This window comes from Antedon mediterranea, chromosome 10 (assembly GCF_964355755.1).
Source record: "Antedon mediterranea chromosome 10, ecAntMedi1.1, whole genome shotgun sequence".
Taxonomy (NCBI): domain Eukaryota; kingdom Metazoa; phylum Echinodermata; class Crinoidea; order Comatulida; family Antedonidae; genus Antedon; species Antedon mediterranea.
Window position 1 is genome coordinate 15,092,931 of NC_092679.1, and position 22,615 is coordinate 15,115,545.

At 32.3% G+C, this 22,615-nt stretch overlaps 1 protein-coding gene across 2 annotated transcripts in view; it reads left to right on the forward strand.

Moving 5' to 3' along the window:
* LOC140060201 (5'-3' exoribonuclease 2-like) overlaps positions 1 to 22,615 on the forward strand; it is a 51,657-nt gene that overhangs the window by 15,433 nt on the left and 13,609 nt on the right. The window contains exons 21-27 of one of the 2 annotated variants that reach the window (XM_072106312.1): positions 79 to 162; positions 503 to 606; positions 1,167 to 1,246; positions 1,933 to 1,989; positions 2,370 to 2,438; positions 4,495 to 4,629; positions 5,114 to 5,220. In XM_072106312.1, the coding sequence (XP_071962413.1) occupies positions 79 to 162; positions 503 to 606; positions 1,167 to 1,246; positions 1,933 to 1,989; positions 2,370 to 2,438; positions 4,495 to 4,629; positions 5,114 to 5,220 (636 nt within the window). The remainder of the gene's footprint in view (positions 1 to 78; positions 163 to 502; positions 607 to 1,166; positions 1,247 to 1,932; positions 1,990 to 2,369; positions 2,439 to 4,494; positions 4,630 to 5,113; positions 5,221 to 22,615) is intronic. The other variant, XM_072106313.1, reaches the window with a different exon arrangement.

A 22,615-nucleotide genomic window follows, 5' to 3' on the forward strand; every position in this document is an offset into this window, starting at 1 on the left:
TGGCAGAGGTATGCAATCTTGATTTTTCTTGAAATATAATAATTGTAATATTAATTTTTTTTTTATCATTTGTTTTAGGTGTTGCTCTTCTACCATTTGTTGATGAAGGCAGATTATTAGAAACGTTAGCAGAGGTTTATCCAAATCTTTCAGAAGATGAAAGTAAGTAAATTCAAACTTCATTCAAATCCTGTGGTCCCTTTGTATATGTGGTGTACATTAAAGACTTTTGTACACTATTGAAAAAGAGTAGGGGATCCACTTCCAATGTGCTAATCAGGGTAGGCGCTGCACTGCTGGTTTACGTGGGTTCGTAGAGGGTCTAAACCAAATTCCTCAGTTTCTGGTAACCTTGATGACAATATTATATTGATTTTAATTCATTTATTTATTTATTTTTATTGTTTTTTCTTTTCTATTGTCTTACTTATGCCAAGAAAAATGAATTTAAAATTAATTGGACCAATACAAATTTCTTGAATCTTGAATCTTCTCTTTACAGAGATGAGAAATAGCTTAGGACCAGACAGACTGTTCGTTGGTAAAGATCACCCATTGTATTCATTCATAGAAGGGATCTATGAGGGTGACAAACCGCTGGAAGATGTAAGCTAGCTAGCCTAACTTTAGCTTTTGCTGGCATTGTTATTATACTACAATTTCTACATACTTAAGTACAGTAAAAATCCTATTAAGGGGACACCTTTAGGACCTAATAAAGTGTTCCCCTAATAGGCATCTCCCCTGCATAGGGGTTGGCTGTACAGCAGTAATGAAATATACATTGCCCCTCATTCGTTTCTCTTAATAATGTTGTCTCCTGAATGGAATAGGCTGTAGTAGGAAAATAAAAACAAAGACATTTTGATAGGAAGGAAATATGAGTGGCTTGGATGTTTGGATGCTACCAGCCACAGGGGTATGGTTCAAATCCTGTCAGATATCACGTCATTACTCCACTGCCAAACATTCACCTTTTGTTTTTTTTTGGTCCTCTGAAATGGATTGCCACCGGAAGACAGTGGCTTTTAATGTTATCAATCTTTTCTGTTTGCCTAAAAAGGAAAATATATAACTTAATGTCAAGAAGCTGTTACAATAATTTGTTTATAATTATTTTTTTCCAAGCATTGATTACTGTATTTTTTTCCTTTAAAAAAACTTAGAAAATTGCTGTTAGTACTGAACTCAGCCAAGGAATGGCAGGGGAAATATGGTGTGATAGATTTGCGGTTAAAACAGATGGGTAAGTGTATTTGAAACTGGAATAAATAAATATCAACATTTTTAGAAAACAGCTGACCAGATCTCCATAGGTTAAATTCATGGTTGAAATATAGTTTGAAAACTTACAATTCTGTTTGATACTTAATGTAGCAATAAAGCTAGCAACGAAACGCAAGGACTGAATTGAATTGAAATATATATTTATACTGGGTATACCTCTTCAGTCAAAGACTGGTCTCCCAGAGGGCCCAGTTGGTGATCAGTGGCTGTGATGTACTAATACACCGGGGTAACCCCCTACTCGTCTCGAAAGATGTACTAGGTGCACACGAGCAAGTTGTGTACACTGGACCTACGGTTTATAGTCCTTATCCGAGAAGACTCGTTCTACCACCAGAACCATGGAGTGAGTGAGCCTCGAACCTCTGCCGATGTTATGGCTACGCGATTACGGTTCCACTGTCTTAACCGCTCGGCCACTCACTCACGACGTAACGTAACGCAAGTGAATTGACCAATCACAAGCAATGGCTTATTCGCTTGTGATTGCTAACTGTCTATAACTTTGCTTGTCATTGGTTAACATGATTGCGTTTACGTCCTTGCGTTACGTTCTAGTGGGAACCACGCTTTATCAAAAGTACAAATGGTATCAATTGTAATAATAGATGTAGTTTGATAATTGAAAACATTTCTTTTTTTCAGTACTAAGGAATCTCCACTTCCAATGTTACGTGATATTAAGGGTTGTCATGTGATGAGGTAGGCTTTAATCTATGTTTTTGGACACATTTTACAATGTAGTCAAGGCTTACATACACATCCTCAATGCTGATTGGTCAAAAGTTTGTGGCTAAAAATGATTTTCTTCTCTCTTGGATAAAACCTTTAAACTGAAGGTCCAGTGTACACAACTGACTTGTGTACACTTACAAGAACCCAGTGCATCTTTCATAAAGGGTAGGTGATTACCCTGGCGCTTTGGTCCATTTTAGACCTTGTCTTTAATTACTCTGGCGACCTGACCATATTGTTTCACCAGAGTGGCCCTATTTCCCAGTTCTTCTGTATTATATTCATGGACCCTAGGTTAGCATTACTGAGCTATAAATGTAATTGTTAATAATATCAATTGGGTTTAGCTGTGCGTATCATGATCCAGATTATGGGAAGGATTACCTATTCAAGTGTAACATGCTTCCTGGAGCAAAGTGAGTTTAATTTATTCTTCATTATTTTTCACAACCATTTATAGTTTTGTTTTGTTGATTTTCTATTGTTGTTGAAATAAGTGTAATGTCTACTTTGAGAAAAACTGGTTTCTTTAATTTGCTAGCGTTTAAATTAGTCTCACAATTATAATATGCTATTTATTCTGCATCGTTAAGTGGACATTATACTTTTCAAAACTGTTGAAAAGTTGAATCATCATCATTTAATAGAAAGTGTTTATTTAAATACTTTTAAAAGTTTTCAAAAATAACTAACAATGTTATTGTTTGTTTATAATTAATATTTAGTGTTTATCATAAATATTTTTAAATTATCATCTATCCACTAAGTTTTATGCTAACAATATTTTTATTAAAACTAATACAGTTTTTATGAATATGGTCATTTGTTTCTATATCAAGCATTTTATATCATTTTTACTATAAATAATTATTTTATTATGATTATTATGATTATACACCAGAGGTTCCAACATTAGATAACAGGAAACTTTATAAAGAAGTAGCCAAAGCATAGAGGGTGTTATCATTTTCTAAAATACATTCAAACATAGAGGGTGCTATTAACAAAGTCTTGTACATCAGCATCTATATACAGTAGTAAACAATGGGTATGCGAAGCACTTTCCAAGAGTGACAAATGCTAATGTGGTAAAGGGGGAAAATATCCATCTGGTGAAATTTAACCATTAGCCAGAGATAAGAAATCGCTTAAACTATTGGGAAACTCCCATGATTATTAGGAGTCTTGGGATGTCTGCGTATTTAATATTATATAAACACATACATTTACAAAACAGTTTAGACTTTTTAAAGCCTGAAGATTATCCAATGAATGGATCTGTTTGTAGGTTTGGAAGATTTGTAGGCAGATAGTATCCTGTCTTATTGGTTTACTGTGCCATTGTTATGCTTTATACAGACAACTCTTTCTTTATATACGTTGGCACAAGTTCAAATAATTCAAAGTCAAAATATTTTAAAGAAAGGTCTAATGAGATTTTTAAGTAAAAATGATAATATATAAAAAAATTGCTGAGTGGTTAAGATGGTTCCATCAAACCACAGCCATAGTTCTAGATAACGTTTTTGGATAAAGAATTCTGCAGCAAAAAATGTTCTGATTAGTTAAAATAATAGTCAATTTTGGCGGAACCATACCAATAGTGGCATTACACAGGAGGCATAGGCTGTTGGTTTAGTACTCCCCAGGCGACCTCCAATGTTGGTTAGATGCAGTGGGCTGCTCATGCTCTGGGACCGCTTAAGCACTGGGGCCCCTAGTTTTAGCCAGTGAGCGCTCTTGGCCGTTACACCACTGCTTACCAACCATCTGCATTAAAATGTGTTATTCAATCAAATATTACTTATGGTCTAGAAGTCTCGGGTAGTACTTATAAGTCGCATATATCTTATTTAACTTATCCAAAAAATGTGTCTAAGATGTATAACTTTCTCTGATTTTATGGCTTCATCTTCTCCATTATTTAAAGACCTTTTTTATATATTTTTGTATTTTAGACGTTTATAAGTTGTTTGAATTAAGTATAGTTAAGTTTGTTCATAACCAAATTAATGGCAAAACACCACATCAAACTATGGAATACTTTATTTAATTACACATAATCCTAGTACCAGACTTAGTAATACAAAGAATTTTGCTAAAATAATTTTCTGAAAGCTCGTACAGATGCTGGCAAATTTATAATTTCTATTAATGGAGCTTAACTTTGGAATAATTTACTATACCCTTATCTATAAAGTGTACCTCTTCAAGATTTAAATTCATAAATGAAGTTAAATGTTTACTTTTACGAAAATAATAATGTTAGCTCTTGTTTACTTTATTTCTTTTATATAGTTGTTGTTTCTTTCTTATTGTTGTTAGATCAAAATTTATGCATTTTGACTAATTTATTTTTTGTGACAGGAGCCATACCTTGATTAGCGAAAGCTATTTTTTTGGCTCTTTTTCACATAATGTACTCTTTGTATTATGTAAATAAATTTGAAAGTAAAAAGTATATATTTAAAGGCTTCCAGAGAAGGTTCTAAAGCCTGAAGACTTTGAAAGCCTAAAGAGTGGCAACCAGCAGTGGAGGCCTAGGATTGGATTTAACTCCAACTTTCCACGTGCTAGTCTGGGAGGTGCTGGGCACCGGATGGTCAAGTATGTTAAGACGTTTTTGTAAAAGAATTTGCACGTATTTTAAATCATTGTTTATTACAATTGTTTTACTTCATCATGTTTTTGCACATTTTTATAAATACTGTATTCATTCGATTAAACGATTAGGAGGAGGGGGCGTTATTCAAAGTGGGTCGTTTTTTCTAATAAATACGTTATTTGTTTGTTATTGATTTTGATAGTTTGAATAGTTTAGTAATAGTTTAACGTTCAATGACAGTGTTACAAGGTTTCTTCTAAATCTTTTTTGAGTAGGCCTACAATTTCAATGAAGACTTTTCATTATGAATAGGAACTCATTTGGCAAACAATACGTTGCTAATTGTAATTATTGGAAAAGCTGTACTCTTGAAATTGAACAATTTCATTTCTTTTTGTTATATATTAAATATGCATTTTACTGAATATAAATGTTAAAACGAATTTTTTATATAACTTGTTTTATAATAATTGTATATGATTACAGCCATTACACATCTATTCCTCCTCCCAAATCGTTGATGGGTTCAGGACCTCGTTTTGATGGTCAAAGGTCACGCAGAGGAGGTCAGAACTATGGAGATTATAATCAAGGTCAGTGTTCTAATTATATATTGCTTAATGAAAATAAATTTTATGTATCATTTTTATATATTCTACTGTACAGCTCTTATTGGGATATTAAATTAACTATAGTGCTCTCTACTTATACAATTGAGTACTGCAATTTTCTGAGGTGAAATAGCGGTCCCAATTTTTGCTTGGCTTTTGCATATAAACAATAACATTCAAAATGAACTCAATCTAACTACACTAGCCAGGCCTAGGAATATGTTGTTTTATGTTGACACAATTAACAGTGTGTGCATTTATAAAACAAATAATTAATGTTATATAATCGTGCGATGGAAGAAATAATGTTATTCGATAAAAATATAACCTGAAGTTATTCATTATTATACTAATCCAGTATTGTACAGTTCTAGAAATAGGGACAACACCCCTTGTCACGTGCATGTTTGTTTTTTGTTTTGCTTTTGCGTTTTATTTTAATCGCAAAGGACTAATTGATATCAGCAGTTTTAATTATAGATTTAACATTTTGATGAAAATATTAAAAAAATATAAATAACATGTTATTGCATGCAAAAGGTCAGCCTCATTATTGACCTTTGAAGACCAGATAATCCTGATATTCTTGGAATTCCTCAATTAATTAATAAGTCTTCTTAAATCATCAAAGAAAACAAATTACGAAACTCAATATGATACTTGGTCATCTGGATTTCTTTGCCAAAGCGTGCCAGTTGGTGGAGGCGCTAATCCAATCGTTTCCTGACATGTTTCCTAAGTCACAGGGGAGAGGGAATTAAATAACCCAATTGTTTTTCGCCAACTCCTGAACTTATCAGTCAATCAAAGTCCTTCTTCCTGAACGATATACTAAAATTACATGGAATGGTATGTATGACGTGTAAAAAAAATTAGGCCACATAATCTGACCTGGAAGTGTATTAATATAATCCTAATATTCAGTACGATCTCCACATTTTATCCCTATGTCATATATACTGTGTATGCTGTTATTTTTGTGGTGGTTTAATTTTTTGCGATTGAGAACTTTACCTCAAAATTATCAACGTACGAAAAATTCTGATTGAAGGGGAAAAAACCTGTAAGCAAATTTCACATGCTTATCGTATCGTTTCGGTCATTATAGCAACGATCGACAATGATGCTTCGTTTCACAGTTAGTTTAGTAGAAGGTTTGTGAAGCTAAAAATAATAAAATATTTCATTTGACATTGCTTAGACTTAGTCAAATAAAGTAAAAGGCTGCTGTCTATGCTTTACATGCTTCGTAATACCAAAAAATTGTATACAGCAATTAGCTAGGCATAGGCTAAAATTGAAATAGAAAATTTCAACACGCAAACATTTTAAGAAAGTGGAAAATTGTTAAAAATTCTGTACACAAAAAAATAACATTTATATAAATCTTGTTTCATTCATTTACTTACTTATTCATTTCATTTACTATTTGCCTTTTCTTATTATTCCAGACAACACTTTCCCCAGCCAACCCTTTCCTTAACCAACCCTTTCCCCCAGCAAACCCTTTTCCCACCCAACCCTTTCCCACCCAACCCTTTCCCCAGGCAACTCTTTCCCCACGCGACCCTTTCCCCAGCCGACCCTTTTCCCAGCCGACCCTTTTCCCAGCCGACCCTTTTCCCAGCCGACCCTTTTCCCAGCCGACCCTTTCCCCACCCAACCCTTTCCCCACCCAACCCTTTCCCCACCCAACCCTTTCCCCACCCAACCCTTTCCCCACCCAACCCTTTCCCCACCCAACCCTTTTCCCACCCAACCCTTTTCCCACCCAACCCTTTTCCCACCCAACCCTTTTCCCACCCAACCCTTTCCTTAACCAACCCTTTCCTTAACCAACCCTTTCCCCCAGCAAACCCTTTCCCTAGCCAACCCTTTCCCTCAGCCAACCTTTTTTCCCACCTTGCCTTTCACCATTCACTTGTCACTTGAGCCTTTTGTAATTTACCACCAAACCCGTAAACTTAGCATTTTTGTTGAAACATATTTCAAACCTGTGTTTTATGCTATTGCACAAAAATATTTGAGATTTTATCATTGACATATAGATAAAACATAATAGAAAGTGAATGACTTTATAAATTGTTATTTACTGTATATAAAAAATGTTAAAGCCCCCTCTGTTTAATACTATTTTTTTTGGCGATATTTTCTTGGTATTGGCTAACTGTAATGATGCTTACAAAAATGAAATATGTGTGTAACAATATCTAGTAATGTATCATAAGTAGTAGCATGCAATTCCATATCATTTATGACCTACTACTATAATTGTCATTGTTAGTGTCACCAATGTATTTCTCTCTTCTCTTGAAAACAGTTTTTTACTCCGATCAGTTGGTGAAACTTACTGTGGAGATTGGTAATTCTTTCCGTCAGAGAAAGTTACCAGGCGGTTACAAGCTGTAAAACTTGCTAGCCGATTGTCTTTTATAAAAAAGTCTAATGCGATTGCGGCTTGAGTGACTCATGCTATAAGTATTGATATTACTCAGCGATAAAAGATGCTGATTTTGCGACAGATTAGTAAAAGATTTAAATTTTAGATCCTGTTCTTGATCAGAAAAGTTATACTTTAATTTCATCTCTGCATCTTATTGTGTTGATTTTGTATTTGTTGTTAGTTACAATCAAAGGCAAGGCTTTTCTTCAATGATTTCCACATCTGTCTACACTATCAAAAAAGTGGTAGTATATGGCCAAATAAAAATCAATCATAAAACATTTATTTCCAAAAAATGATGGTCACTTAGAACCGGGTAAAATATTATAATGATATGACAACATCATGTCTATATATATATATATCTTAGATATTTTTTTGTTTTGTTTGTGTTTCCTTTCATCAGTTCTTCACTCAATTAAAAAATTAATCAAATAAGCAGTTGAATCTAGCAAAACTCAGCTGTTGACGCCTCGGTGCATGTAAACTCCAAGGTTTTGCTAAGTGATGTTAGCGTGGTATTATCATTTGTTTCTTTAAGACAAAAAAAGTAGCTTAAACATTCTTTTGTTGTCATTCACCACTCATTTTTATTTCCAAAATTTCATGATAAAAACCCTTTTTTCTACATCTACATTTTTAGAATATGGTATTTTATTTGTAGATAATAGCGAAGTATATTTTAGTAAGGTTTTAGATAAACAACTTTGTATGTGGATGAAATACAAAATAGAAAAAAATTGGTACAGAAAGGACAGATTCAATATTATAAGGAATGTTAAGAAAAGTTAAAAACTGATTTCCACTTTGAGTTCTATGAACTTAGAAAACGTATAGGCAATTAAATGATTAACAAATAGAAAATTACTGTACTAGCAGCATATGAAAGTTACAATCATATTCAACTTTTTATTCACCATTCCCCTATTGATTCCAACATAGAAGGAATGTCCGATCAAATACAAACAATTTTCTTCTCATTTTATTTGTCCAATTTATATTACCCTCTTGAGTAAACCCTTTGTTACCCACTCACAGCATTCCCCAAGGTCTTATTTTTGGTAAGATTATCTAGAACGATTAAAGGGAGGTCCTGACCATTCACTGTTAGGCAATCAAATGGTCAAGCGGTTGAATACAACGTTCATTATTTCACTACGAAGCAGTCGGTATTATTCTGAGTTCTACCCGAGGCAGTGTACGGTTCAGATTTCAATATTCAATCAATTTATGATCTCAAATATCATCATCGTAACAATAATTTTTTCAAGACGATGAATGATGTTAACGCCTGATAACGGATCGGTCACTTTCGTAGCCATTGCAATACTCGCACAAGTTCTAATCATGCCTTCAAGTGAATATTGAATTTTAGCCATTTTTAACACTTTTGAAGTACCACATACTATTTTTAGGGCGGTGTTTTCTTTTCGTCTTTACAGTATTATATTTCAATATATGTGTTTGTATTTTATGTAAATGTATTTAAAAAAAATTGAACGTGCTCTCAAAAACACTTTAAAACCACTTTACATTCAAATTCAGATTTAGAATGATTTCTATTCTATATAATTTTAATAAACTAAGTATTTTAAAATGTCTGTATAGTTGCAACGTCATTTATATTTTCAAGGCCTATTTAAAAAATCCACATAACACGCTAGAACCCCTCCTTTGGAACACTATCTTGTGGAACGAATGCAGGGAAGTATGTTTTGTAACACTACAGCCAACCCCTCAAGGAGAATCTTTTCTGGGATTCTCCTTTAGAACCAATGATCTTAATTAAAAAAACTAAGTGTAAATTTACAGTTTACATAGAAACAGGTCATATAAGAAATGCCATTTAAAGTTATATTAAACTTTATCTATTATTAAGGAAAAAGCTTAAAAATGTTGGGAAAGTTGACGGTGATATATTGTTTTAGGCTGATATAAGACAATTTTCAACTTTGTTGGAAATTTACCACATGTAAGAAACAGATGGGTTTCGTCAAGTATGCATAATAATAAAAGAAATAGTCAATAACCTCAAGATCGTAATAGGTTGTTAACTACTATAATCATAGTATAAAAAATTAACAATTGCAAAACATTTCATTCATGACAGTATTAAGATGATCTATTGGGTTGTAATCACGGATTACGTTGTCGGTGACCATCAAACGACAAACTTGACCCGTCTGCCTTGTTCCCGACAAAAACCGACTGGCAATAGGAAAGAAGGATTGATTCTAAAGTTGCAGATTTTCTTTGCAGTTTGTTTTGTTGTGTTTAGCAGGCTAGGAGATGTCCTTGTTTAGGACTTATCAGAACTTATCCCAGGGATCAAAAGCAGCAGAAACTATGGATGTGTGAATCGTGATGGACAATAGGAAACAATAGTTAGATACGTTGAATTGTTTGTGACCTAGTTATTAACCGCAGTTTCTTATTTCGGCCAATAAACTTGTAATCTTCATGTCGTGCATAGGTTACGGACGGACGTTGAATACGTGCGGCCGATCATTAGCCACAGACGACCGCCGTGTTTTGGTGGTCAATATCGAGGCCATGAATCATCGACATGTATAATTACATCATTTATTTTAATTTAATCTTATTGATACATTTTTAAGTGTTTTTATTCACTTCAGATTCGTCATTGCTAGTACATTTTTCATCATCATTCTTTCGCAATCAACATCATCATTTTGTCATAGTTGACGTCATCTCGAATCAAAACCTTTTTTTTTAAAATGCCATCAAAGAATGGAATAAGTTATTAATTAATAATAAAGAATCTTAAACTATTTTTTGTTTAAAAAATCAATTAAAAAATTGAATTTAGATTTTTTGCTTTGTTATTTTTGCTTTCTTGACTTTTTAATCTTCCAACGGACCCCGTTGGAAAAAAGTTTGTTGAGGACTTTTATAAGTTATCCTTGGCTATATTTTGATAATGTTTTTGATGTTTCTTTCTGTGTCCTGTATATAATATTATTTATTTGTATTTTTCCATATTAAAAATATTAAAACAGCAGCAAAGATGCTGAATAAAGTTTTCATTTACATGCTTATTTTTAATATGTTAGCGATGCACCACAGTATTATTTAGTAACAGTAGGTAGGCCCAAAGTTGATTTTGTAATTCATATAAAAACCTGTTTGCTGCCACCATTTAATTATTTAGTAAGCCAGTGTGTTTCTGACACATAAATAGAGCGGCCAATAGAATAGCTATTATTTGCCGTTATGCCTGCTTTATGCAATAAGATTTGTTGGCAAATGAATGTTTTTAAATTTTGCTAAGACATTTTTTATGAATATTTAAGACAGACTGTATTTAAAGATTAATTCGAGGTATGTCATGATTGTGCATTTCTGGAGCATCTAAATATCCCTTATTTAAAAAATTAACAAAACAAAATGTTTGCAATGTTTTTATTATGTAGAAAATAAATAAACATAAATACATTTATTTAAAAATTACAAAGCATAATAAATGTTTACAAAATATTTTACTTATTATATTTAAAATAATATAGACTTAATTAAGATAAAATTCCATGATAAAAGCATCCTTAAAATATGACTTTACACATGACGGTACTTATATCATGGATCTATTCATTTATAGGTCCAGCTTATATATTAAATTATTAAATGCAAAATTTTTCAAAATCATGGGACACTAGGGTACCCATAAGTGTGAATTAGTACAAAACCTAAATATGGTATAATATTTAACAAAAATTGATTAAACTGATATTTTATAATTAGATTCTACTTCACCTAGATTTTTCCATCAGAAGTCCAGTAGACACTGTCTGGAAAATAGAAACAGCGTAGGAACAATGGTATATATTCCCTTGGGAGCCAGTGGGAAGCACGTCAACCATAGGGATCTGTTAAATTCCAGAGAATTCCACATGTATACTTAGTGGAGATATTCCACCGGGAAGTTTTGTGAAAGACACGCAGCAAAGGCAGCTCACGGTAATCACAACGGGAAAACATGGAAACGAGTTGTCTAATGATTGGCATGTGGTTTGATAAAAAACTGACCATAGTTTTTGTATTGATTTTACATGACAGTGAATTATTAGAAAACCATACTTTGTAGTTATTGTTAGGTTTAACTTCCTTCCTTCTTTGAAACTATACCTACCTATATGTATATTGGGTTTTTTTATAAGTTAAAAAATATATATATAAAGAAAATTAATAAGCAGTTTATTAATTGTACAACAAATTGTTACAAAAATTCTTACCATCTAATAGTACATTTAATCATTGAAATGGGAAGAAATAATGCACATCATGTGATTCGAAATCAACCAATGAAATAGCGAGGATGAGCATGTAATGTATAGTTATGCCTATTTAACTTTAACTATTCCACGGCTAGTCTCTTTCAAACCCTCAACCTCTCCACAACCCAATATCTACTTTCATGTTAGTTGTGTTAATTCTATCCTGGTGAATATGACTGCCGTTTGCAACACGCATTTTCCAAAACCGGGATAATTTAACATTTATTCATTTCTATCAACGGTACAATGATAAAAATATAATATAAAAATATATTATACAAAAAATTAGGGTCATGTGCAAAAATATTCAGTTATAAAGAAGTGTATTTCATGTTTATCAACTTTTTAGTGGAAGTTTTCATCTCTGTCAGTTGATTTAAAATTTAAAAAAAAAAAATATTTGTGACATAGAGTACGCATCCATGTTTTGCTAGGCTGGTTCATACACAGGTGTGAATTGCTTTGTCCAGCTACATTTGACATGCCCTCATCCTTAGCCCATGTCCAAATACTGGACACTTAAAACTATTGTTAGCATGTTTGGCCTCCCCTTTGCCTTTGTTTGTCTCACAATAAGTAGGAGGCATACAAGAACAGTATGCTAATATTTTACAGCCACACACAAATCTGGTGTGAAAGATTGTTTACCAAAACTTGCCTAATTATGTCATTACTTACAGATAGTAAACTGTTGTCAGCCGTCAATCATGAAAGTTTTTGTTTTCATAAACAAACAAAATGGCTGTTCTGTTTAAAATATATGTGATTTTCCCCTTTGTACTTTTTTAACAGCCATTGATTTAATCCTACCAAAAGATGAGACTTATATCAACTAGTAACATGTATTTTTTAATATTGAAATCGTTAAGCCCTGGTCATATTAGACTATTACAGGTTGTTTTTTTTTCACACACCAGTCAGAGCCATGTGGGGTACAAAATATTAAAAAGAACTTTTAAAGTGCAATAGAACTATACTGTGATATGCAATTAACCAATCAAATGGTAACGATACTCTTAGGTGTGTTATAAAAACTAGATTGTAGCAGAGCAAGTAAGCCAGACACAAATAGATAAAGTCTACTGAGCAGCCTTAGCCGTCCCATGTAGTTTCAAGTGAGTGTAACTACTATACAAAGCTAGGCCCACCATATGTCATAGAACAGAAGTACTTCAAAATACCAATGTAATATAACCAGGCCTACGAACAAAAACATGAAACAAAACTAGGATTATACTTGTCTCACTAAATTGCAAGATTTTCTTTTCAGATTTGGAAGATTTTGCAAGTAATTATGAATAAGAATGTTTATTAAGTAACTGATTATGTTGACGACACTTAAGACACGTAGTAAGGATGGTAAAAGATTAATACAAGTATTTCGGATGAATGGCTCAATATTTTAGGTCGTACAGCCGGTTAGTTGTATTCAGCGCATTTTTATTTAGAAAATTGAAATAAAAAAGGATTGAATTAATTTCTTTATTTATTTGTATTTATTTGTCATGCCATCTCTTTATTTTGAGGTACATGTTAGCTTTACTTGTTTATTTATTCTTTATACTGTGACTGTTTTTTCCTTTTCTGATTTTTGCTATAAATCTATTTTACCTTTTATTTAAAAAAAAATGTATTTATTTTCAAGATAATTGATAAAAGATTCTCAAAGTAAAGGTCTCAACACTATTTACGTACTAAAAGTTTATTTTGTTGTTAATATTAAAGGTTGTACTAAAGTAAAGGACTTTATTGTAATGTATTGTACCTTAATCTATGACAAGATCAAATGATAATATGAATTGAAATTCCTGAAATTTAAAAATCACAATACATACATGGCAGCTATCAATCACTTCGTTTTACTTTATTAATTATCTTAAGGTTTAATTGAAGTTTGTTTTTTCCTATTTAGTCTTCTCTAATCTTATCAACACCTTTAATCTAATCTTATCAACACCTTTATTTTACAGTCTAAATCCCTTAATATTCCTGATCAATTAAGTATGTAATTAATTAATGCTACTAAATAGGAGACTCATCGTTTGGCCATCATAGAATGTTAATCCTGATTTTCTAGCCACTTGTCATTCTTTGTAAACCCTGGCTGAGAGGTACTTTGAAACCCTTTAGAGCGTAGATAAGATGGCCTAGGCAGCTTGAAGATACAGTACATTATATGTACACTGGCAGAATAGAGAGCCCTTGGTAGAAGAGTGTTTCAAATGAAAGCTAGTACTTAGGAGTACAGAATAGAATGATACAAGCGCTTGGCAAGGATAATTCAAGTGCCCATTGCTTTTACTTCAGTTACCTTCAGAATGATTTCTTGTGCTGTGGCGTTAATGGTTTTTAAAATTAACATGTTGATTCTATTGTCCATCGCCCAATTTTCCCAATTATGAGCTGACGAGTTAAGATGGAGTCGTAATGAACAAAACAAAGAGAATATAAAACTTGTATATGGTAGGCTTTTAGTGCTTACATGAATTTAAAGTTAATAATAAAACTGTTTTGTATATTCCACCATTCTTTGATGGCTACCAGTGTTGTTTATCAGTAAGGAAAACTTGCCAATAACAAATATTACATAACATTGATTAAGGTTCAAAGGATCTAATAATTAAATAACGACAATCTAGAAATAAATTGTTAAAAAATTATTGAGTCGAGTTGAACGCTTATAGCAGAAGCACCGCAATCCAAATTCAGTGTATCTGTCTCATGTAAAGAACCCAGTGCATGTTTCGAAATAGTAGGCGGTTACCCCTGTGTACCGGTCCATCTGTGCCCCTGTCGTGTTGTCCACACCTGTACGCATTTCAGCCCAGTTTGACTGCTAGAGACAGATTATCTCCCCACCCTCCACAAGTTTGTCGAATTTACGAAGCAGGATGACGACTTGAACAAATGATTTACATTTATTTGCTAGGTCATTTGAAAACTTCCTATCTTCACTTTTATTGTGCAAATAAACATCATCAAAATTGTGGTCAAATAGGCAAACTTGCATGTAATATCACCTAAGATATATCATCATATAAATCACCTGAATATAAAATGTATTATTTTACTAATTAGCATATTTGTTTACATTGTTGTAATTGCCTAGGTAAACATTTGATATAGATACTGTCAATCAGCTTACTATTAACCTGTCAGTCACAGACTATTCTATTAATTGAATCTCTTGGATTAAAACAGCCTTGTATATACTAGATACCGGTCCTGCCTTTCTGTCGATTTAAGCACGGTTCTCATACGTGGCCTTCTCAGTATACTAACCAAATATTTTAATTTACCACTTGATAGGGTGTTCTATTCTTCCTTAACATCCCCATTCAAAATAGTTTATTTGCCTGCTACTTTGGAGTATTGTTAGGTAGTAAGTGTTGTTTTTAGTTAATTCCAGTTGCAAAAATAATCTGAAGTTTTTGGGTTTATTTTGTGTGTGTTGTATAGTTGTAAATGTACTTTGCATAAATTTATATTATATATATTTTAACTAAAATAAATGGTATAGGAAAGGGAGTTTAAAAACTAAACTAATTGGAGTGATCTGAGATTCAAACTTGCATTCTTATACTAATAGAATTTATAGGTAGTTTAGAAAATAGAAAAATAGTAATAATTAAAAGAAAAAAAACTTATTTGTTCCTCTACTGTTTTTTTTAAAGGCAATCTCTAACCAGAAAAAGGTTGTTTTGACAGAGAGGTTGGAAAATCTAAAAAGAATGGTTGCCTTTTACATTCATTTTTTCCCCATATTTCTTCACCTTGGTGGTTTCATTGTTATATTTTTGTTCTTTTACGGGTTTATTAGGTTGCCCATCGGGACACACCATTGAACCTTGGGCAACTGAATCTGCAAGCACTGCCTCTCCTCCTCACCCTTGTATTTAAAAAAAAAAACATTTGAAGGTAAACCGATTAGCAATAACTATTAAACTTCAAGAAATATGATTTTTAATCCCGATTACTACGAATATGAACTTAGGATTTTGAAAGGAAGAATATTAATCCAACAACTAAAATCTTGTGGATTAAAGAGAATAAAGACATTTAAAATATTAATATTTTTACACCAGCTCAGCTAGGCTTAGATTATTAAATTCATTGTTGATATTTAAAAAAGCTTCCAAATTATAACACTGTCAGTGTTAAGATTGTGATTTAGTTTTTTACTTACTAATATTTTATATAAGATTGAGAAACAGCTGAACCACTGATACTCACATCATTGTCATTTTTTGAGTAATTTGCTTTTGGAATAATGAATAAATATAATAAGATATAGAATCTGTAATATAGATTATGTAAACATAGTATTATATGAATTAGAATTTATTTAATTATTTTATAATTTTTACAAAAATGTCCTAGTAATATAGTTAACTTAATTTGCATGCACTATATCTCATAAAATGTCACCCTCTGGTGTTTGTGTTGATCATTAACCCTTACATTACATAAAAAAACTATTAAACCTTAAATTAGTAAATATTACATTATTCGAATATATTTAAATTAGGTTAGTTGCGTTGGCAGCATTGTATACAAAATAATTCCTCCTGATATCAAATCACAATTTAGAGTATGTTATCGCAAACGTTGCTAGGTAGTTGAGGGAAACTTTTCGACAGTCTGTAAAAGATATAGAAAAAGGATAAATAAAGGAGAGATAGGGAGTAATATTTGGTAGACAACCTGGCTGACATGGTCAGATAGAACCACGAAAATATGTCACTACAAATATTAGGTATTCAAATGCAGACCTTAATTTTGCCGTTGAATGACGTTTGTACTGATTTTTGTATATTGTGTAACTTTTTAATTTATTGTTAATAATGTATTTATATAGCGTAAATTCAATATGTTAAAATGATGCTTTTATTGAAGCTGTTGACTCGGGTAGGGCACGTGTATATGAACAACAATGGATGTATTGTTTTTAAGATAGTTAGCGTGCACTGCTAATCATGATAAGACTGCTTTTCTGTCTCTACCGTGAACCTGTATACAGGGCGGAGCCACGATTTTGTAAACAGAGGAGCGCTAACATATAAATATGTAGTCTGTCAACATAGGTATAAGAAATAAGTTCATAATTTCATTTTATCTTTCAAAAGGGTGAAGCATGTACCCCAAGCAATACCCCTTCCACAGGATCTGCCTGTGCTAACCCAATAGCCACTGTTCCTTTCTGTGAGCTTGTAAACATTTATAAGATCTGACACTAGCCTAAATTGATAAGTTGAACGAACATGTTTTACTTCTTTCTTAGTTTGAAAAACTTTTCTTTGATAGAGATTTTATAGCATTTTAAATAAATCTATAAGTTTTAGTTAACTTGTAAAATTCAATACATCCATACATCAAACCATATAAAAAGAAAATCACTATTGTGCGCTACAAAATTTGCGGATACAGAATTCACCCAAACTATCTATACTGCTAATTATAAATCACATCTGACTGTGGCCATGGTCTCTTGTCTTGGAGATATTAAACGCAGTGTGGAATGTTAAGAGAAGGTGATTGCAATGTTTTAAAATGGATTATACGCGATCAGATATATTGTATGGCGTGTAATTTGTGGATTAAATTGATTTAAGGGGATAAAAAGGAAGGATTATGTAGTTGTAAACTTACATTGTTTTTATTTATGATTTTTAAACTTTATGATATATTGTGTTATTGCCAACTTATAACTTGTTTTTAGTAGTGTCTTAATAGAATGCTATGGGAAAGCCCCAAACAGTCTTTAGAAAAGATAATTCAATTTTTTTTTTTATTTGAGATATTTTAACATTTTTATTTTATGATAAGCACAATAATTAAAAAGTTGAAAATCTTATTTATCAAAAAAAACACCTTTATTTGTATTGAGTGATATTGAGCATTGTGCCCATAGTATATTATTGTAGTCTCAAAGTAGATTTATATTGTTTTGTTTTTGATTTGTACTTGAAGGTACTGTAGGATCTAAGTCTACAATATCAATTGATTTGTACACAGTATCATGTCTAGCGACAATAAACAGCCTGGAGTATATGTGTCTGCAGCTACGGCAACAGACCTATCCATAGACCAAATTGTAGCATCTAATCTCGCTATAAAAAAGCATCAAGGGGGTCTAACCCTGTTCTACCAATTGGGAAGGGATGTAACCAGTCATTCAAACAGCTGGTTTACAGAAAAGCGTTGAGTGCTGTATAGACTGAGAGCGTGTGGCGTAGTGTTGAATGTTGGACTTCTGGTTGCAAGATCCAATGCATAGTCATTGCATTGCCTGTGTCCTTAGGCAAAACACATACTTATGTTTTCCTTGCTCCACCCAGGTGTATAAATGGGTACCTGGTTAAGTCAAAGTACCAACTGCGCTTATTACTATCTGTAACATTGTGGAAGTATGTTTCCATACCTGTTTGATAAAAATAATAGAGGCAATAATGTGAAAAGCGCCATTTGAACATATGGAATTTGCGCTATGTAAATTAACAAGGCCATATAGATGGCTGCAGTTGCGTGCTCATTAGTGCTTACCGACCGACCGACCAATCTACCAACTGACCGAAATTACTGAACATGTTTAAAAATGTTGAAATGTTTAAAAACATTTATATTTTTTTAATTTACACGTGCGTAGCCTATGACTTTTGACGTGCTCGTATAACGTAATTTTGAGTTGAAAAGTAAGTCAAGAAAACAGAAATCGGGCAAAAAGAGTGCGCAACAACATTTAACGCGCAGTGCGCGCGCAAAAATCTGCGCACTCGTGGCAATTTTGTAAACGTTTAAAATTGCCTGAAACGTACTCTTATTTCATCGAAAATATATTTTGAAAATTTAAGCGCGCGTACGCATGCGTTACATGCGCTACGCACGTAATTGTATTGCCATATGATGATTTATGCCCTGAAATTTATGAGTACCAAATTTTATTTAATTGTGATTCATGGTTGTGAAGATATGATTACAAACGTGATTTTGTTAAATCGTGCGTAGACCGCGTAATTTTTTATTGCGCACCGTGAAAACATAACCACATCGATTCCTGGCCATAAGGAATATATTGTGAAAAATTGACTTAGCTAGATTAAACTGATATCAAGATAAGGTCAGAAAGCGATAAAACGCATAGTGACCGACAGACAGACCGACCGACCGACATAGTGAACTATAGAGTCGCGTCCATGCGACTAAAAATCCTAGGTATTTAGGTGTTGGGTACTTGTCGTCAGTTTATACGATACTACAGACTGTTTTTTGTCAGCAGACATGATATTGCAGACTGTTTGTTGTCACTAGACATGATACTTTTACGTGTATCGAGTAATGGAAAGGCAGATGTGTAGGTACTACTGTGTTTACATAACTGACTGACAATCAATATCTGTGACAGGCTTGTGTCTACGATCATCAATATTTAATGATAGTAACAATCATTATCTTCCAATTCATACTCGAAAGGTCACGGTTAATTTAAGTGGTGTTACGACTTCTGTATCTCAATCGGTTGTAGACGAATATGTTGATCGAACCATAGTTATCGGTTAGCCAATATGGCGCTGTCTTGATCATTGGGGTGCCTAGTTCAAGTGGAGCCTAGTGTAGATTAGGGTATGGAGTCAATATATAATCAATATATGGGATCTTTAGTGGTAGACCAAGAGCATGTTAAATTGGTTTAGCTGAAGTGTGTACTAAGGTATTTTGTAGTAGGTACTTTATCTGTAAGTGAAGTGCTACTGAATTACTGTACAATAATATGGGCTCGTAGGAATTTCACTATAATACAGTAGTATGTACATAATCAATTTAAATAGTTATTTGTTTTAAAGTGAGGTTTTCTTAATTAGACATATATTTATCCATAATCCTTCTAATTGGACAGATATTTTCCCCTAGGTAATTTTACTGTATACATTGAGAATACCAAGTAATTCTCCGGTGGGACTTGAACATACAACCTCCATGTCACAAACCTGTCAAAAATAAAACAACATATTTGGCTAGATACACTATTATATGCAATAACAAACATTTAAATTATTATATCCAAAATACTTTTAAAAAATCTTAAAATACTAGAAAAATAATATAAAACTAAACCAGACTAAATATATTTTATAGTATTGTAACAGAATATAATATTGCTTCTAATTTAGGTTAAATTTGGACACAATACTTTGGCAAATCCAAATTTCAAAAGAGAATTATATATTTAAAAGTACAGTATTAAGTTTATAAATGTTGCCCTTATTTATTTATGTATTAACTATTTATTCTTCAGGGGCTGAACTTGATTATTTATGACTATATTGTAGCTCTTCCCTTGGTATATTATGTTTCAATGTTTATAACTTATTTCTGGATAATATAAGATAGAAAGAAAGTATATTGCAACCTCCCCTCCAATTTTTTTCCACATTTTGTACCCAGGCCCTCTGAAACTTTGATCATACTGTTAAGCCCATACTGAAACTGACCCTAAAAAAGAATTAATTTGTAGATAAACATAATATAAATCTTGACATTTCAAGTGAAAAAGTAATGATCTAATTTTCCAGTTTATTGGTGTTAAGAGTAATATTGTAGTACCTGATTTTGTTTATAAACAAAACTTAAGGACGATCAAGTCCCCTCTCAATAGTTTAACCATCCGCTCAAACAAGGTATCTTAAAATTATACGTATTATATTTTAAGTGATTACCATCATTTGTGTTCCACTTTATTTGTTATTAATCAATTTGTGGCAGATTGTAGCGTTTATATATGCGTCATTCCCGGTACTTGTACGCACTAAAGTACAATTGTGCGTCCCATTAACTCCTCTTATATTTGAGGTTTCCAATCTGTTTTATTGTTCTCAACGAGCGTCAACATGTTGCGAGTGTTAACAATATAAAATCAACCGAATGTATGGCATCACCAAGGCTGTTTGAAAACATGGCTTGAGTTTGATTTTTAATTTTTATCGAAAGGTGTGCCTATTTAAAATTCAAAGCAATTTGAGACCTTGAGATATTCCTCAATTATTTTGATCAGTTTTTTGTTTCGGATAATCATTTGTTTACCTCAAGGTGTGTGATTTGCAAGACCAGCTTGCCTAGCTTGACCAGCTTGCTTCAAGTGGGCTATACAGTCTATACATACCATGTAACATTTGGGAGGATACACTTTTTTAATTAGAATTAGGAAAGGTGCATTATTAATGTTCTGTATAGCACCACAAGCCTCTGTATTGTTATCAATAAATCTGTTATAATCATTGTCAGTGATTTCAATTAATTGGGCCTGCAGAGACCAGGGAAGTATTTAGTATACTGCAACAGTAGCAAAATCTGTTTTTAAATTATATAATTCTAGAAGCTTTTTAAAACATTTTTGAGCTTGATTCAATCTAATTTGTTCTTGCACTGTTACACTGGGGAGTATAGTTTGATTGTATAGTCAACTCTCCCAAAACTGGACATCATTGGGCTTGCCTACAGTAATACTGTATGTCGGATTCACCATAAATTCTTTTACCATATTTGGAGTGTGTTTTTAATAGTAAAAACAAATTTGGGAAAGTTTTCATTCACACCATGTCATACTAACCAATAAAGATATATTGTCCACCTGAAAAAAACAAATTCATGTTAATGTCATATAATAGTTATTCACTTTGACCAAAAATTGGACTGAAAAAATTTAACCTGGAACAAAATTGACTGCCTGCCAGCCAATGGGTTTTGATTTTTGTCTTTTTATTATTGAAATAATTATTTTTTGTATTCACCTCACTATTTCACAAATTGTTTTTTACATTTGAAACAAAAGAAAACCTATATGATACATCAGTATTGTATATTTATAAGAAAACTCTTCAAACACATAATTCAAAATAATTGAAACTGAAAAAAGGTTTTATTTTCCAGAATTGAATTTAAATTACATGTAAATTTAATTGATCATGTTTACACTATTTACAACAATTAATCAGTGCAGTTGTGTCAATGTTGTTTGACTATTAACAGTATGGTATGTATAGCAAAAGCAACAGCTTGTTACAAATCAAAGGAAATGTTTTGCAACAATAAAGAATAGATTTAATACCTAACAGTAAATTAAATATACATTTTTACCTAATGATTTGGAAAGGCGTTTTAGAAATGCTAATGTTATTTTATGTTATGCATACATTATATTATATTTTATGAATGCAATTTATACGGTCTTATTCCTGGTGGTATTGATCCAAGTACATAGTTTTCCGATTCTCGTCCCAAAATATGTCCATGTGCGACTTTTATTAATTTATTGTATCTTATATTAGAAGAAACAACATCTCTTGTCGCGTGCAAGATTTCCCCCCCCCCCCCACCCACAAAACAAGATAACAACAAGAAACCTGTTTGATTAATATACATTTTAAATTGAAATTGTTTATGGCATGCTGATCTATGTTATATATATATATATTTATCTGTATTTTATTGTTACCGTTTTTGATGTTGTATTATTTTATGTTTCAAACCTGTATATGGCGGTGTTTATCGCTGTTGGTATTATTTAATGTTTCAAACCTGTATGTGGCGGTATTTATCGCTGTTGGTATTATTTAATATTTCAAACCTGTATGTGGCGGTATTT